Source organism: Brassica napus, chromosome A9 (genome assembly GCF_020379485.1).
Source record: "Brassica napus cultivar Da-Ae chromosome A9, Da-Ae, whole genome shotgun sequence".
NCBI classification, from domain to species: Eukaryota; Viridiplantae; Streptophyta; class Magnoliopsida; order Brassicales; family Brassicaceae; genus Brassica; species Brassica napus.
In genome coordinates this window covers 42,058,234-42,076,008 of record NC_063442.1, presented here as the reverse complement: position 1 = coordinate 42,076,008, position 17,775 = coordinate 42,058,234, and the positions used below count along the sequence as shown (strand labels likewise).

General features: G+C 33.5%; 1 protein-coding gene and 2 long non-coding RNA genes across 6 annotated transcripts; 1 reads left to right on the top strand and 2 right to left on the bottom strand.

The window, feature by feature from the left end:
* Positions 1-498: 498 nt before the first annotated feature.
* LOC106434791 lies at positions 499-3,121 on the bottom strand. Of its 4 annotated transcripts, none has more exons than XM_013875642.3 (7): positions 2,620-3,121; positions 2,389-2,492; positions 2,282-2,312; positions 1,843-2,180; positions 1,589-1,768; positions 1,306-1,507; positions 499-860 (listed from the first exon to the last, which is right to left on the bottom strand). In XM_013875642.3, exons 4-6 carry the CDS (start codon positions 2,176-2,178, stop codon positions 1,307-1,309), a joined length of 717 nt encoding a protein of 238 aa, XP_013731096.1. In that variant the 5' UTR covers positions 2,179-2,180; positions 2,282-2,312; positions 2,389-2,492; positions 2,620-3,121; the 3' UTR covers positions 499-860; position 1,306. The 4 variants fall into 4 exon arrangements, with proteins under 4 accessions (XP_013731096.1, XP_013731094.1, XP_013731097.1 ...); XM_013875640.3 differs by having other exon boundaries at positions 2,604-3,120; XM_013875643.3 differs by having other exon boundaries at positions 499-855; positions 2,604-3,120.
* Positions 3,122-3,380: 259 nt separating this feature from the next.
* Positions 3,381-5,710, top strand: LOC125578593. Its single transcript, XR_007316704.1, has 2 exons — positions 3,381-4,817; positions 4,947-5,710. It is a non-coding gene; the product is annotated as an uncharacterized LOC125578593 (long non-coding RNA).
* Positions 5,711-9,223: 3,513 nt separating this feature from the next.
* On the bottom strand, positions 9,224-16,498 carry LOC106434783. Its single transcript, XR_001286825.3, has 6 exons — positions 14,607-16,498; positions 14,459-14,482; positions 13,874-14,369; positions 13,661-13,777; positions 11,091-13,580; positions 9,224-11,001 (listed from the first exon to the last, which is right to left on the bottom strand). It is a non-coding gene; the product is annotated as an uncharacterized LOC106434783 (long non-coding RNA).
* Between the last annotated feature and the right edge of the window lie 1,277 nt (positions 16,499-17,775).

The following is a 17,775-nucleotide window of genomic DNA, read 5'->3' as shown; positions in this document are numbered from 1 at the left end:
GAAGCTTTATATATAACAAATGATATGTATATATTGTTTACTTGCTGTTTATATATGGACTGATTCCAAGTCGCAAAACTTAACAATACACTTAAAACTTTTATGAGGGTCATAAGGTCCAACGATCGATATCTATCAGTTTACAATTTCCAAAACGACATTTAGTACTCTGTCCCTTTCATGTCCGATTTCCACTCGAAATTGTGTTTATAAAAAAAATTTAATGTTTATATTTGAATCGATGTATATATTATATACATAGATTAGTACTTTGACAGTTAACTAGTTTACGTAGATTAGTTTGATACAACACTTGTGTTTGAAAATATAATCACTAACAATTGCTTGGATATAAAATATTTAGATAGAAAACTGAGAGAGAGTGACAGAGAAATTTAAGTAACCAAAGAGTCGAGAAATTTCTCTCTCCAAGTGTGACATGGAGAAACTAGTTTTGTTAGAAAAATGCATAAGTTAAAAAGTTGGGTAATAACAAACTCTTCCAAATTATTTTACTTCATTTATTTGTAAACCATATAAGGTCGGTTGTATCAGACACGACCATATTGACAAAGTCATTCAAGTTTATTCTATTTCAAAGATCTATTAAACCATATAAGGTCGGTTATATCAGACACGACCATATTGACAAAGTCATTCAAGTTTATTCTATTTCAAAGATCTATTAAACCATATAAGAGGTCGGTTATATCAATCACGACAGCTACAAGTCTTCCAAATTATTAATACTTCAAACTTCCACGACATATTAACAAGTCTCCCAAGTTATTCACTTATTCCACTTCAAACTTCCATTATTGTAGTTATTTGTATACCATATCCGTCAGCAGCAACCTGTCCTGCAAAATTCAAGTTAATCGTTCAAACATAAATGGTATAACAGAAGCAGTAGATAAAGGAATAATAGAAACAGTTATGAACTCACACTAACATCAGACAACAAATCAGCATAACTAAACAGGACTACCAATTAACAAACAGACAGAGATGAACATAATATAATTCTTACTAGATATACAGTAGTGAATGGCATAACCACTAAACATACATTGGAGGACTACTAATTAGCACGAGAGAGAACTGTATCAACTAACGCCTCCATCTGAGGAGTATAACAAGAACAGTACTGAAACAGTGGAGAATATGAAACCAACAGGAAACAAGACAGATAGGTAAATAACCAACACGAGAGAACAGAACCGCTAAAGAAATATATAAAGAGATGAACACAAACAGGAAATTAGATAACAGAAGAAATTCTGCAGAGTAAGCAAAGAGTATTACCTCACAGCGCCATCTCTACATACACTTCGACGAAGTCGGCATAAACGTAGTGATAACCTTCATCTCCCACTGATGTTCCAGCTGTCTCTTGGAACTGATAGTAGACTTTATTATATTCATCACAACTATATCCCGTGAAAAGGACAATATGCCCATGTAGTTCGTCTTTCTTCAACTCTGCTTTGCTTGGACAATAAATTTCCTGCTCCAAAACAAACATTAGTTAAACGGCAATATATATAATAATAATAAATAATAATAAAAACAAGTGAAAACTGATCACCTTTCCTTTAAGTTTATAATAGCTTGGATAGATAGGTATTCTTGCAGTGGCGCATCCTACTTCAATCTGATGAATAAGACTTCCATGAAAACGATGGAAACGATCTACATCATCTTTAAACTCTTTGTCATACAAGGAGCGCACTCGGACTTTGCTAGGTTTGTAAACAGTGACACCTTCCTGAAAATATAAAAAGTTATAAATCAAGTCTGAAAAAGTGAAAAAAGATTAAAATGAGAAATGATTGGACTCACATCAGCATTAAATCTTGTAACTTGAAGGGTCTCAGATAGTGGACAGTGTTTCTCCAAGACTGTGCCATGATCCAACAAAACTGATGGTAGACACGTAATGTCCATGATCCCACCATAACCCTTTTTTTCCATAAATTGTTTGGGTGTGTTGTTGATGAAATATTGAACGGAGAGATGATCCTCATCCTTATCCATACGATGGTTTTTCTTTAGGAGAAACTCAAATTGCCTTACGAAGGCAATTGCCCAACAGATATCATTACCCTGGGTCATGATATCACGGAGCAAACATGGAACCACCAGTCTCCACGAGAAATGCATCTCTTTGCTCAACATTCCTACGGGCAAAAAGAGGAAACAGCCATTTAATTCGAATTTGGTATATCAATCAAAGAATATAAAATATGGATTGGATCAAACAATGGAGATAGAAAAATACCTTAAGCAGAATTTCAGAAGCTATGTTTGATCTGCAGAATAAGAGAAACAAAAGATCAGATGAAAACAGATCTATTTGTAAAATGGACAAAATGTAACAGAGATTACCTAAGAGGAGTCGGGTTTTTTTGATTTGTGGTTTGGAAAAGCTAGTCTTCCTGTATTTATAGGATGAGCCATGCATGTATTTGTTAGCTCGGCGCATGTTTGATCTGCAGAATAAGAGAAACGAAAAGATCAGAAGAAAAGCGGATACATTTGTTAGATGGCACATGTACTAGCTAATACATGAGAGGAGTAAGAGGAATTTGTTAGATACGCACATGTAGTAGAGAATACCTAAGAGAAGCCAGCTTTTTTTTTTTTGCTTGGACAGCTAATTTTCTGTATTTGTATCCAATCTTCAATGGGCTCAAAGATCTGATAACCTGGGCCAGAGATCTATATAAGGTCCATGGGCCATTTATCCAACCACCTTTGAGAGATCTAGATCTGTTGCAACAGTTGAAGATCCGCAGGTTCATCTGTAACCGGAAAAGGCATCGAACGAGAAGAACTGGAAACGGCAACGGTAGAGGGTAACCGGTAACGGCGACGGTAGAGAGAAACCGGTAACGGCGACGGTAAACAAACACCGGAGACGGCGGCGGAAGATAACCACCGGATGATAGTGGATGAGTCGAGAAATCCAACAGCCAAAAAACAGCCTCCATATCAAGAAAAAGTCCTTCGGACCAAACTACAAAAGAAGAAATAATAAAAATAGAGTTCTATATTTTATCTTTTTACACAAAAAAAAACAAAAGGAGAGGAGAAGTCTGAATGCAAATGAAAATATGAAGTATAAAACAAGGGGTGGATCTTTTGGCTTATATAAAAGATTAGGTGAGCGGTGCCCTGTATTAACAAACACCCCGGATTTCACGCGCCTCTCAAATGTCTCTTCTTTACCAAAACGTATCTTTTATTTATTTATTTTACATTTAAAAATTAGGTCAACATCATCTTTGCTTATAAATTCCGCGATTTTACGCATTGCGGTCTGTACGTTTTCTATTTACTATGATAACATTTACTTTTCGTGCAAGGTAAATTTAAAATAGAATTATTTATTTATATAATTTTATAATCATTATATTTTATCATGGAAAAAATTTAAACCTTGGTCACAAAAGTTGATGGAAAACTTTTAAAAGTTTTATTAATTTATACTCGTTTTGAATAATTCAAAATACGATATATACAAAAAAATCTAAATTTTTATTATATAACTAATCTAATTGTGTAATTTATTTTAAAAACAAATAATTAAACAAAAATGATAGAAAATATACAGATTATTAGCAAATTTTTATTATTTAAAAATAAATAATTAACGTCTATATTTTTCTTCGGTGCACAAACGTCTCCACTTTTTATATTTACTATGATAAGATCTGCTTTTCGCACAAGGTAAATTTATATAAAAAATATTATATGAAAAACTAAAGTTTATATTCTTGATCGAATTAATATTTTTGACCCTTAAAACATTTTTTAATTTTTTTTTGTTAATTACATAATTTGTTTATTGATGAATTTATCTCATTTTTAAAAATATTTTAGGTCAAAAAATCAGCTATTGCATAAGAACCTAATGTTTAAACCTAATCATCTCAAGCCTACTATTTGATTACAACGAAACTATGCCAGCACAATTTTATATCATGATTTAACAATTTAAAAGTTAATTATGGTTATGAAAAGTTTAAGTTCACGTGTCAATCATACCTATCTTTGATATTTTTTTTTTTATTTTTGTATCACATTTTCATTCTCGTTATTGCTCGATATAAATATTGATTTTTGGATTTATTCTCATCTCGTTATTTTGTTTTGGCCTGAAATTTAGAAAATGTTTAAGATTTAAAATTATCAAAAAAATACATACTTAAGTTAAAATATGTGCCTTGTGCAGAATGAATCTATATATATATAAAATTGTCTGCCTCTCTCCTAGGCCATCCAGCTGGAAACTCGCTCTCTGAGGGGTTGACACGTGTCCGCTTTTCCTGAAACGCGCCGCATCATTTAAACTTATCAATAATGGGCCTTATTTCTTCGTGCTGGGCTTAAGTTTGCTCACTAATATTGTATTTTTTTTTTGGGGTTTAAAAAAATATTATATTCACGGGCTTTACCTTTTGGGCTTAAAAAATATTATGTTCACTAACATTACTTTTGGGTTTAAAAAATCAACGCAAGCTCACAACATTTTCACGTTTTCCGTTCTCCTTCTTTGTTGATGTCGACTGTAAATTCTGGTTCTTCGTATTTTCAAGCTCCAAAAGGTCAAACTACAATAGAAGTTCTTTAATATCTGTGTCGATCTTCGTTCCTGTCGTTTCGTCTGCAATAAATATCTTCTGCTTCATAACTGGATGAAGTGCTCCATCGCCATTAAGAGCTTTCTTAACTCCTTGGACCCACACAAACCACGATTCCTCATTCAATGTTTTTTATCCCCTATGAGTCGGTGAAACTCGACCTATAAAAAGGTTAGTTTCTGTCCCATGATCATCATCCTCACCATCTTACTAATCTTACAATGAAAGGTCCATCCAGTTATATATGGTTGTTTTGTCGTTTGAGTCATCGTATTCGATACGTTCTTGGCCTTATCTCAGGTCGGCTGATGGGTTTCAAACGAGAGGTTTAGATCATCAGAGAAGAGACGGAAACGATCTGTGACGACGAAGGAGGAGAGAAAAGATTTGACGGTGGATTTCATGCGAGTTTGTTGCCTGAGGCATAGATTGCCGTAGCAGTTGGAGCAAAGATTCATGGTTGCGGAGAGGAAACCCCAGTTGTTAGAACAGAGATGGTGGCCTTCGGCGTTTGACATCGATGATCTTCCGCTATAGATCTTGAGAGAAAGTTCAAGGCTTTAAATCGAAATTGGAAAAAAGACATCTGATTTAAAGAATCAACGAACCTGCAGAATTTAAAAAAAACATAATATGATACGAACCGGACAGAGACGAGAAGGAAACGTTGAGATAAATAGAGAGCCAGCTTCAATCTTCTCACAAATCGACTCCCTTATCAGAAACAAAATCTCATTCTTTTGGGATCAAAATGAGAAATTCGCATCTGAAACTATGCAATTCTGGTTTTCGGTTTTACATCTGATGACCACCATTGTCGATTAATCACCTTCTATCGGGCTTCTTCAAACTAAGGAAAGAGGCTCCTCTTCTTGAGCTTTGTATTCGGGCTTTCTCTTCTTCGCTTTATTTATTGGGTATTTTCATATCTCAAATTTGGGCCATATTAACTCTTCGGGTTTCTTATTTCAGTTATGCCTTAAGATTCTGAGCATGAGATTATCTAGAGCTTATAATATTTTGTAATCTCTTGCTACTTTTATATCAATGTACCATTTTTTTTAGCGGAGAGGAAATAGGGAATTAATGTTTACCTGTTCTAGCAATAGGAAGAAGATGAGGCCTTAAAATAGAATGGATCTTAGAAATGTCTACAAAGTTATTTAAGAAAAAAAAAAAAAGTCTTTCGTGGAAGATATTTAAGAAATAAGAATGAAAGAAAAAAAAACATTAAAAGGAAGTGGGTCCACCAAATAATAGTCGCCATTTAATCTCACGATATGTAAACCAAACATTTAAAACATCAAGAACTGATTATTAAAACCCCAAAACTTGGACAAACTTCTTACATGAAAAACCAAGTCCAAGGCCACACACACAACATTAAAACACAGATAACGATTAATTATTTAGAGAAGACACATGTGGTTAACGTGTTTTAGCAAAAATAAAAAAAAAGAAATAATTATTTGATTTATCTATTTTCATCCATTTATTTTAAGGTCCATAATTTCATGATAAATAATGCTCATATATTTTTTTTTCCCATTTACATCAATTTATATTTTAAGATCCATGATTTTACGATCCATGATTTTATGATAAATGGTGCTCCTAACTTTTTTTGTTCATACAATAGCGCAAAGATATTATTATATATTACTCCTACTTAGCTATTTGAATAAATGAACACTCTGAAATTTAAAAATATTGTACGATTTCCTTTGTACGATAAACAATTTTATTTCAAAGTATTAATACACCAATGCAAAAATATATTTTGCAAGATAATACACGCATCTGCAGTATAAGCTCTTTATTACATACGAGTATGAATGCTATAAAAACGTCCGTGCAATATTATCATTTAATTTAAATATATTGTTAATTCATAACGCAAGTTTCCACTATATTCATAACTTCTAAATTAATAGTAAAACTAATCTAATAAATTCTAAACTTATTTAATAACGATATACCATATTCAATTTAAAGAGTGGCTAGGAAGTTGAAGTATAATTTTCATTAGGAAAAAACTATCATATTTTAATTAAAACATACACATACAAAGACCAAGCTACTCACACTAATAGAAGGCTGTTTTGGTTTAGATAATTCCATGATCATTGCATAATTATATAGGGACATCATTAATCTTATTATATTAGATTGTTCTTCATAGAATAATGAAAGTTACTGTTATTTTAATTCAGTCTAAAAATATTTTATTAAAAATAACAACATGATCTCTGAATTCTATTTATTTATTTTTATTTATAATATCGTTTTCAATCTATATTTTTTTTAAAAAAATGCTTCATAAAATTAATGTAAATTCATATAAAATAGTTTTTTTCTAACTTCCCGCCCGTAGGGCGGACCGACCCTAGTATTTTATATTTATTACTTATCTTATGTTTTTCTGTGTATTATGAAATACTAAAGTAATAATTGTATAATAAATAACTAAGAAATCAGTTACTATTATTTAATAAATTAGCGTAAACATAAAAATCAAACAACTGCTCTTGTTAATTCACAATCATTTTAGGGTAATAAATCAAAACAATCAATTTTATGTATCATATATGATATATAATTAATTTAAATGATATTAACATAAATATATAGTATACTTTTAATATGAATATTTATTAAATGAAGTTTCTACTCACATGATTTTATGATTATTTGCATATTTATGTAACAAAATTTTACACCAACGATTTTTTTTAATGTACAATGTTTAGTGGTTTCAATAATTTTTAATCTTTTAGAAAAAAACAAATAAAGATTTCAAAATTAAAATATTAACTTTTCAATATACGTTCACCACATATATCAAAATAAAACTATGTATTTTCACATGATGTATAGTTTAATTTAAAAGATATATAATATATATATATATTAACATAAACACATATTAAAATAAAATTATTTATTCATATGATTTTACAATCATTGTATCTTACTATAGAAAACAATTTAAACCTTGATCACAAAAGTTTATGTGAGACTTTTAACAGTTTTAGTAATTTATATTCATTTTGAACAATTCAAAATACAACATATACAAAAAAAATCTAAATATTTATTATATGATTAATGTAATTTTGCAATTTATTTTAATAATAAATAATTAAACAAAAATGATAGAAAGTATATAGATTGTTAGCAAATCTTTATTATTTAAAATCATTAATTTCCATATATATTTTAATCACATTATGTTATTTTGTATGTTTTATTTAAGTAAAGAATATATAATAATTTCAATTTGAGAAATGAATGGTTCATAATAGATATAATATATAATATGACATTCCATATCAATTTAATTTTGCATTAACAAATTTTTTTAATTGATTCTCAAGCCGCCGCGTAAGGAAAATTAGCATTTTCGATTATGTGACAACTCGACAGATCACTTTTATAATTAATATAAACTATAGATTATAATTTTTTAAATATTTATCTATTAATATATAGGGGATTAATTCCGTAGATATTTTGATAAAAATGTATGGTGCATAAAGCTTGTGAAATATCACATCTTTCTTGCCCCCCTGAAATTTATCATTGAAAATATTGTATTTTTATTGTTTCAATTTAAATGTTGTTCTATGTTTTCACACAAAATTAAAAATTCATTAAATTTATTATTTTACCCTTAACTAATGCAATGATTTCGTTGTTATCTTATTTAACGAGCTGGTAAAATGAGGATAAAATTGAAAAAACTAATAAATAAATGCATTGAAAATATAAAATAATACTTAAAATAAAACAAAATTTATACTCTAAAACTGCACTAATACTAGGATGGTAATCAAGGACCTGGACCGCGGGCCTGGCCCGTAAAGGCTTGCTGGAGGGCCGGATTGGACCTCCATTTGGTAAGTCCGCAAAATTGCCGGCCTCGCGGGACGGGTCGAAAGTGGGATGGGTTTAACCCGCGGGATTTTGAAGACCCGCAATCCTAAGTCTCCATTTCTGCTTTCGCCTAAAACATTGAGAGAGAGAGAGAAAGAGAGAGAGAGATTAAATTTATTATTTTACCCTTAACTAATGCAATGATTCCGTTGTTATCTTAATTAATGAGCTGGTAAAATGAGGATAAAATTAAAAAAAACTAATAAATAAATGCATTGAAAATATAAAATGATACTTAAAATAAAACAAAATTTAAACACTAAAACTGCACTAATACTAGGGATGGTATTCAAGGACCTAGACCGCGGGTCTGGCCCGTAAAGGGTTGTTGGGGGGCCGGATTGGGCCTCCATTTGGTAAGTCCGCAAAATTACGGATGTCGCGGGACGGGTTTAAAGCGGGACGGGTCGAAAGCAGGACGGATCGAAAGTGGGATGGGCTTAACCCGCGGGATTTTGAAGACCCGCAACTCTAAGTCCCCATTTCTGCTTTCGCCTAAAACATTAAGAGAGAGAGAGAGAGAGAGAGAGAGAGAGAGAGAGAGAGAGAGAGAGAGAGAGAGAGAGAGAGAGAGAGAGAGAGAGAGAGAGAGAGAGAGAGAGAGAGAGAGAGAGAGAGAGAGAGAGAGAGAGAGAGAGAGAGAGAGAGAGAGAGAGAGAGAGAGAGCCTTCGATCTGCACCGGTGGAGCTTCTTCAAGTCATCATAAGAAGTTTGAAAACTCACTTTCCACTGAAGAAGAAGATCTAGTTTCCGCCATGGGTTTTTCATAGTTTTGTCTATATGTATTTGTTCACATTATCATACATTTTGGAGTTTTAGGTTTCAATATATTTTTAACTGACTTCTATTATTCTTATATGTAGAAGATGAAGTTGATGGTGAAGAAAAGAAATTTCCATGTTTTTATCGCTTGTTGGTGATAATGATGAAGAACAAGAAGTGTGATTAGTGTTTTCTTTTTATTTATTTTTCGGATTAGCATCTTTGATTTGGTGTTGGTTTTATTTAATTTTGGATTCAGAAAATTAAAGCATTTGTTATAAACTTATGAGTTATAATATTTAGATTCAGCAAATAAAGTATTGTTTATTTTTCAAAATGTTTGGAGTCTAACAAAAGTAAATAAACTAGTGTTTTGATCCAACTAAAATCTTCAACTAACAAGTGTATTGCCTTATTCAGTTCAATCCTCGACTAAACTCACTTATTGATGCGTCATGAAACTGATAAAGCATCATGAATCATGTATTGAAGCGTTCAGGAACCATATGTCCGTTTGTAATTCTATGTCCTGCAGGCCGATCCGCAAAGACCTACATGTTTTGCGGTACGGGTTTAGTCAGCCATTTTGAGGACTGCAGTCCGCACGGACCTGATCCGCCGTGACCCGCTTGAAGACGAACCCGCTGCGGTACGAGACAAAACGGAACAGATCAACCTGTTTGACATTCCTAACTAATACGAAGCGGAGGAAATATTATCATATTCTTCTTTTTTATTTAGTACAACAAAAAGTATTTAATATTTTAATGTGTTTTTTTTGTCGGCAATGTATGCATGTGTCTAAAAATTTGGATTATATACTTTTATTTGTTTTTTAATTAGAACAGTATATGATATCATAAGACAAATTTTGCTTGTAAAAATTAAAACTTAAAATTTACATACTTCAATTGTAATAAAATTTACGTACTTCAAGTTTATCTTTATCATCACAAGGGGGACTGTTAACATGTAGGCAATAAATTTGACTGCAATTCGTTGAGATAAGGAAAACACTTAATTTCCTTGAAAACGTGGAACAAGATCATCTAACATTAATGTATTTATACAACATTTATCAATATATATTTATAAGTATATAATATTAAGATTAAAATATAATATTATAAAATAACTAGGGGTATAGCCCCCGCGCAAGCACGGAGCCGGATATGTTGTTCATGCGCTGTGTAGTTTTGTGTACGGGATTTTGCCTGAGACCATTACCATTTTTAGCGCATTCATGTTCTAAAACTAAGGTTTATGCGGTTGGTTAATGTCTAAGAGCATCTCCAACTTCACTCCATATTTTATTCCAAAATAAAATGTCCACTATGCTTACATGGTAAACTGATAGACTGAATTAGAACCAAATTGAAAGGCAACAGTATTATTTATTCACCTTGTATAACTCAGTGTTTCTCGTATCAGTCTCTGTTAACTCCTTCAGAGTTTATATCTTCTCCTTGCTGAGTCCTGCAACCAGATCTTCCTTCTCGGATTTGAGCGATGTGCTTACACGCTCCATTTTCCCTTCAACCTATGTGGTGTGCCCCAGTTATCTCAAAAACGCAATAAATGCAGATCCGCACATTGATGAACTGAACCTTCATGATATCTACGACCAGCGGAGATGAAGCCGTGGATCACAACATTCTGAAGATTCAATCAGATGAGATATTTAGAAAAAGAGTTACAAGCGATTATAAACAGATCTGGAAGAGAGGTTGCGAGAAGGAGTCTACCGTTCATCAAGGAGGAGGCGAGCAACCACGAACTGAGCAATACGACCAAGACGGAGATAATAGAGAGTTGAGTGGCAGACGACGGCTTTGGCAACTGGAGTAGCGGATGAAGTCATTTTCGAGAAGGTGTATGGAGGAGTTGAAGAGATCAAGTAACGAAAATGTTTTTGTCCGAATAGGAACAGCCCTCAGTCGAAGAACAGTCTCGAGGATGAAAGGAAACCCTAGTTTGAACAATTTTCTAACACGACGGAGCCCAAAGACGAGACAAACCAAATATCTCGAAATATCAAAAAGGCCCAAGCCAAACCAAAGGACGGCCCACTCGACATAAGAAAAAAAAATTAAAAGGCCCAAGCCAAACCAAAGGACGGCCCACTCGACATAATAAAAAAAATTAAAAACGGGGCCCACAAAGGTGATGACGTGTCGCCTCAGGAGGAAAGAAACTCTTCTATTATATATTAGATTATTATGATACTAGGGTCGGTCCGCCCTACGGACGGGTGTTGAGTACACAATAAAAATTATTCTATACGAAAATATATTTTAATTTTATAAAGCATTTTAAAAATTTCTAAAATTAAAATGACTATAAATAGCAAATAAAAATATAATCCTGAGTTCATTTTGATATTTTCTATAAAGATTTTCTGTTTGAGTTTAAAGTGAGATAACATTCAGTGTCTTCGATTTTATAAAAAAAAAAAAAAATTTAGTGATCCAACTACTCGTGTCTTCTGGTAGATCCGGTTTGATCTTCATCCTAACTTGTCATTGTCATGTAAAATATTAGAATTTTGTTGGCTGTTTTTGGATGTGTTAGATTTTGCATTTGAAAGTTATTTGTTTGGTTAGGATGGAGTTTTATATCTTTGAAATGTTTTACGAAAGGAGTTGATTGGTGGAGATTTTGATGCTTCGATGAATTTGATGTCATACGGATCATTTAGCAGGTTGATGAAGATGATATATATTATACTCCATATAAGATCGTGGAAACGGTGGACGTGTTTCAATGGAAAGACTGTAAATGGCTGGAGGTTAAGATGCTTGTATACCTGTGGGCTGTGGGTTTTGTGCTGCCTCATCAAGAATTGGGCTCGATGCCATTAAGTTACGAACATCTGCTCTGGAAAACTTTGCAAGCTCAGTGATTATGTTGACCTGTATATATTTTGGTGCGTAGAAACTCTCTGAGGGATATCTCATTAAGCTCCCACATCGTTTTTAACTTGAATTTGAAAAGAGAGGCCGTAATGGTGTGGGCTTAGAAGAATAGGTTTTATGTAGGGGGGTTTGACATACATGCCATTAACCTTGTATGCATTAAATCTGGAGATTGGGAAATATATTCTAGTCAACGTATTTTAAAGCATTGATAATTTGGCATATCCATTGATTGTCAGAGATTAGTACGTGGATTTGATTTTATGACGTGGGAAGTTTAAATCTTAAGGTTTATTCACGTGTTTGACTTTATGGAATTAGTGTCATTCTTTATGGGACTTATTACTTGAAAATATTGTGTCCTCCAGGTTGGTGCCAAGATCTTGCAATGGTTGATGATGGGTGTTTTGGTGGTCAGTTTTTAGTTTTGACGACGATAAGGTTTGTTATGGAATCAAATTTCAAAATTTTGCGTTGAATAATGAGCAATCTAGGTACTCCCAGTCTTGTTTGTTATTTGCCAAATAACAAAAAAAAAGATTTGTAGAAAGAAGCTAGAGAGATAGGAAAAAGGGAAATTGCACCCATTAACCACAAAAAAAAAAAACAAAATTCACTAACTAACTAAAAACACCCCATCTCTCCTACTTTCTCTTCCTATCTCTCTTTACTTTCTCTCTAAAAATCTAATTTCCCTTTTTTTTTTGGCTATTTAGCAAATAAGCCTTAGGAAAAAGGAGGTTTGATAAAAAAAAAAGAGATAGGTAAAAAGGGAAATTATATCCAAAACAATGTTAGGAATGGAAAAAAGAAACTATTTGAGATCGTGAGCTATACAGTCAAGGAATATACATCATGATGATAAAAGACAGTATATATGTTCAGCCCAATCTTTATTTCCTTACGTCACGTCTTATTTTTGTTTCAGTGTTTAAATTATCATTTTATGGCCATACGTTTTTTTAGTACATGTTTTGCTGAGTAAATATCTGAATCTAGGAACCTAAGTGGTTGAATGAATCAGGAGTAAAATAACCATTGGATTACACTTGAACTTAATTTATAATATCTTCTGAAGAAAACACAACAGAGAATAGGGGGAACAGGGATAATGATTCATACTCTTCACCTTGGCAGATGTTGTGGTCTGAGCTTTTTTCAGTATGAGACCAGTTGAAGTTCTGCTGCCAGAGTTGTTCTCCTTCTCATTCCCACCTCCAAACATCTTCGCTGAGAGAGAAACTGATCCCAAGCATGTGATCTCCAGGGTCCAAGATGTAGCACCATCCTTACCTTTCCAGTGCAAATAAATTTAATGGACTGCAGGTATAAATTATTGCAATCAGAAACAGAGTTAAGAAAATTGCTGGAGACAAACATATTATAGTTTGAAACTGTACTTGAGGCTGAGGAGTGATGATAAACTGGTTAAGCTCCGCTATTTTCATAGGCTCAACCTTTGCAAAACCCTCAACAAAGAAGCTGCTGATATGTTCCCAGTATCATTTGTGAAGAAACTGTAGTAGTAGTGAGTGTCCCGTGAAAGTGTGTGAGATAAGTCATGTAGCAGTACGTTTCTAGATATAATCAAGCAGTAATTTTTAAATGCTTACTTGTAAAAATAACTCTCTCCTGCATCAGTCTCCTTGTCATAGCGAGTTCCTGATGTGGCATTTAGAAAAATCTTCCTGGAGATGGGGTGTCAGTCTTTGCAAAAGCATCATGGTGGACATCATTTTACGAAAACATAATAAGGTTTCACAAAAAAAAACAGTATGAAAGAATACCTCCCACAATCTTGAGATTATAGTTTGTTGCAACAAAAACTCGTGTATTAAAGCTTTCAAGTTTTTGTGAAAACACACAACTTGATAGTGGGAACACACTCAAGGTGAGAGACACGTCACTACAAATAAAAAAAATGGGGACCAAATCCTCAATGTGTTTGTCTAAGAAAGTAGTGTTATCAATTATAAAGGTGTAGAAACCTTTTTATATAAGAATAATAGATACCTCTCTATTTTTATGGTTGTCATAACACGGTCTTTATCTTTTGGACGATCGCTTACATGACTCTTTACAGCTGTTAGCTCACCAGTTATATATGGCCTAAGATGAACATTTGAAAAAATAATACTGATTTGAATGATGAGTGAGTTTAAGCCCAAAAAAAATAATAATAATAATAATAGAGTTACCTAGAAAACGTGAGTGTTTGTTGGCTGCAATACAGGAACACAGTGAAACGAAATTAACAAAGGAAACAAAAAAGATCTCATAAATATGAACATAGTCTTTTGCATTTTCAGAAGTCGATAAATATGTGAGTTTTAAAGCCGAGAATACCTTGAAGTCACATTCGAATCAAGCAGGAGCATATCCACGGACATCAGTTCATCACCTCGCTTGATGTTCCTTGCCTCCCAGAAACGCAATAACCTAACCTCAGAACATCTACCCGATTTCAAATCAGAAAGGAAAACTCGAGCATTAGCCATTTTTTTCAGAAAATAAGGAGATTGTTTTGTTTCAATAGATTGATAGGATGCTATAGATTATAGAGACGCTAACCTTTTTGTAGTGGAACCACCACCGCCTTTGAAGAGCTAAAGTGGAATTGAAGAGAGATCGTGGAAGGTGGATTTAAAGAGGGAATTCAATAGAAATGTTTCCCTAACCGATTGATTACTTGATCAGTAAGAAGAAGATGAACAGTTCGCTGGAAACTGTATAGTCGATACGGCGCCGATTGGTCGCTAGATCAGGAGGAAGAATACTCAGTTTCGATGGAAACCCTAAATCGCCTAAGGCGGAGATGGGAGACAGGATGAAAGACAGAATACGAAACGCACGGTTTCGCGATACATCATATCATATCACGCTCTAATAAAATATCCTATGGGCTTAATAATGCAAAATGTTCAGGCAGAATAAGAAGGTAGGTCCAACGGATTGCGGAGGAGAAAAGAATGGTACGAAGCGTTTAAGTAAGTGACACGTGGCGGCAAAAGAGCGCTCGACTTTCCTACGTGGACGAACGTGAGAGAGGCAAACACTATCTATCTATCTACTAGGATTTGGCCCGCCCTACGGGCGGGTTATTAATCAAATTATTACATATATATCATCAATTTAAAAAATATTTTAAGATGTTTAGCTTATTTTAAATTTAAAAATGATTTTAGTATTTACTGGGCATGTTTTGTTATTCTTTTTATAGATTACGTTTATCTTACTATTGAACATATGTTCACGAATACATAATCTATATATATAAAGAAGAGCTAATTACAATTAAAATGAAATATGTAATTAAAATACTTAAAACTACAATTATATATTTGAATATATTATTTATTTTGACAATTCTGTTATTTTGGTTTAATTGCTGCTTGGTATATATCCATAATAAGACACTAATGTTTATATTGTAAATCAATTGTGTATTTTTTTTTTTTGAAAAAGAATTGTGTAGTTGATTATTGTAGATAAACTATTGTTCTTTTTTTTGGCCAGTAGTACTCGACTTATGGATATGTAGTATTGGGGAAGGGAAACTATGTTATGGACAATGTGTTTTTTTTTTCTTACCTTTGTAGTTGAGCTATATTGGTAATTTACTTGTGGTTGTTTTCTATTTGGTTAATTTTATTTTTTCTGTATGTTCGTTAATTTTTTTCTTCTTCTTTAAATTCTTAACTACTAATTAATATATCAGATTTTTTTATTGTTTTGCTAAAAGTATACATACATAGTATTCTTGGAAATGATTGAAATGTAACGAAAAACTTGTTCAGGGGGGCTTTAAGAGATGGGTAAATCGTTTTGGATGTTCAAGAATGTCCGGAGTAGGTGCTAGGTGGCCCTCGATGGTCTTTTGTGTGTGTTGTGCTTAAAAAGAAAGTGAAGAGTGATTCGCTGAAAGTAATGCATCTCATAGAAGAACCCAACCCAAAAAATTGCTTACACCCATTCATGCGACTAATTTTGAATCAAAAGTCAAATTCTTATTGCTTGCATTTGCATAGATTGCAAGTTTCCAAATTGGCAATGTATTTTCCTTGCTTTACAACAACAGTTGCTTCTAATGTCTTGGCATCTGAGCTTTTGATTCTTGGTTTGTTTTTGGTTCTCGAATTTTGTTTTTGAGAAATTTTCCATAGAAACACTCGTGCCGTTTGTCAAACCCACCAATCAATCCATTGTCAGACCAAAAGATTCAAGCCTTTTGTCTCTTTCAGGTGGTTTGACATCCGCCATCAACTTATTGTCACCATTGTAGCTAATAGCTTGTCTCATTTACATGTACTTCTACTGAAATACAATGCAATCTCAAGAGGAAACCTCACGGTCACAGCAACAGCTCATAAAAACACAGTTAATAACATAGAGACTGAATTGGTAGCAGTATCCATACCTGAGCACCGCAGAACTCAGCACTCAGCAGTCTGAGGTGCAATGGCGTTAGGAACGTCAAAAGTCTAAGAATTAGGAGTACATATAGCAAAGTGGATTAGTTAGGCGAGAGACTTGGGAGGAGAATTGGGGACATATGCGTAGTTCTGAAGAATTTGAGGAGCAACTGATGTCAGTGCCACACAACCTACGGTGAGTGATCATTGTGATGTGTGAAAGAGGAACGAAGCAGACGCATGAAAACAGTCTCCTGACAACGACAAGACTCCAAATATGGAAATATTCCATTGTTGGAGCTTTGTGTTAATATAGCGTTAATAGAGTTCATGGTCAAACAACATAAGTTAATGTAAACGCCTATTTAGCTCCATACATGACAATCAATCATTTATCTACTGAATATCACAAGTATCTAGAGCTAAGGACGATGGATTTTCAGGACACAAACCCTACTTTGGTGATGTTACGGGCTTTCCAGAAACGCAGAAGACGCGTCACGCCGGTATTGAAACGACGACCGGTGTTAACATCAGAGAAAAAGGTTTGGTAAGCGACCATTGTTGAACGTCGTATTGTAAGAAAAAAAAAGATAATAGATTCTGTTTGAGCAGCGTGATTAGTAAATATCTTAGACGGTATTTATATATATTTCTTTAGAGATTTCATCTGAACTCTTGGGAAGGAGGTAATTTAACTCATCGTAGTGTGAGAGATTGAAGGACTGATTTAATGGTGAGAAGTAAAGATGAACGACCTCTTATCGGCTAGGCAAAGCGTTACCAAAACCTGAAGCTATAATCAGAGGATTACATGGAATGTCAAAAGAGCAGGGTAAAGTCAGGAGAAGAATAGTCGCACAGACGAAAAAAAAGAAAAAGAAAGAAAGCCGAAGAAGAATAGACCGAACGTGCTTGGAAAATATTGAGTTAGGTTGGGGTTTTGTAAACGTTGGGCTTTGCTATTCTAAAAAAGGCCTTGTCCGAGTAGACAGTTGTTTGACTATACGGGGAAAGAGGTTTTATTGAGTGCTGACGTGTCGCGATTTGCTTCCTCCTTCCAGCTGACGTGGCAGCATCAGGAGAAGGGAAGTTCTCCTTTA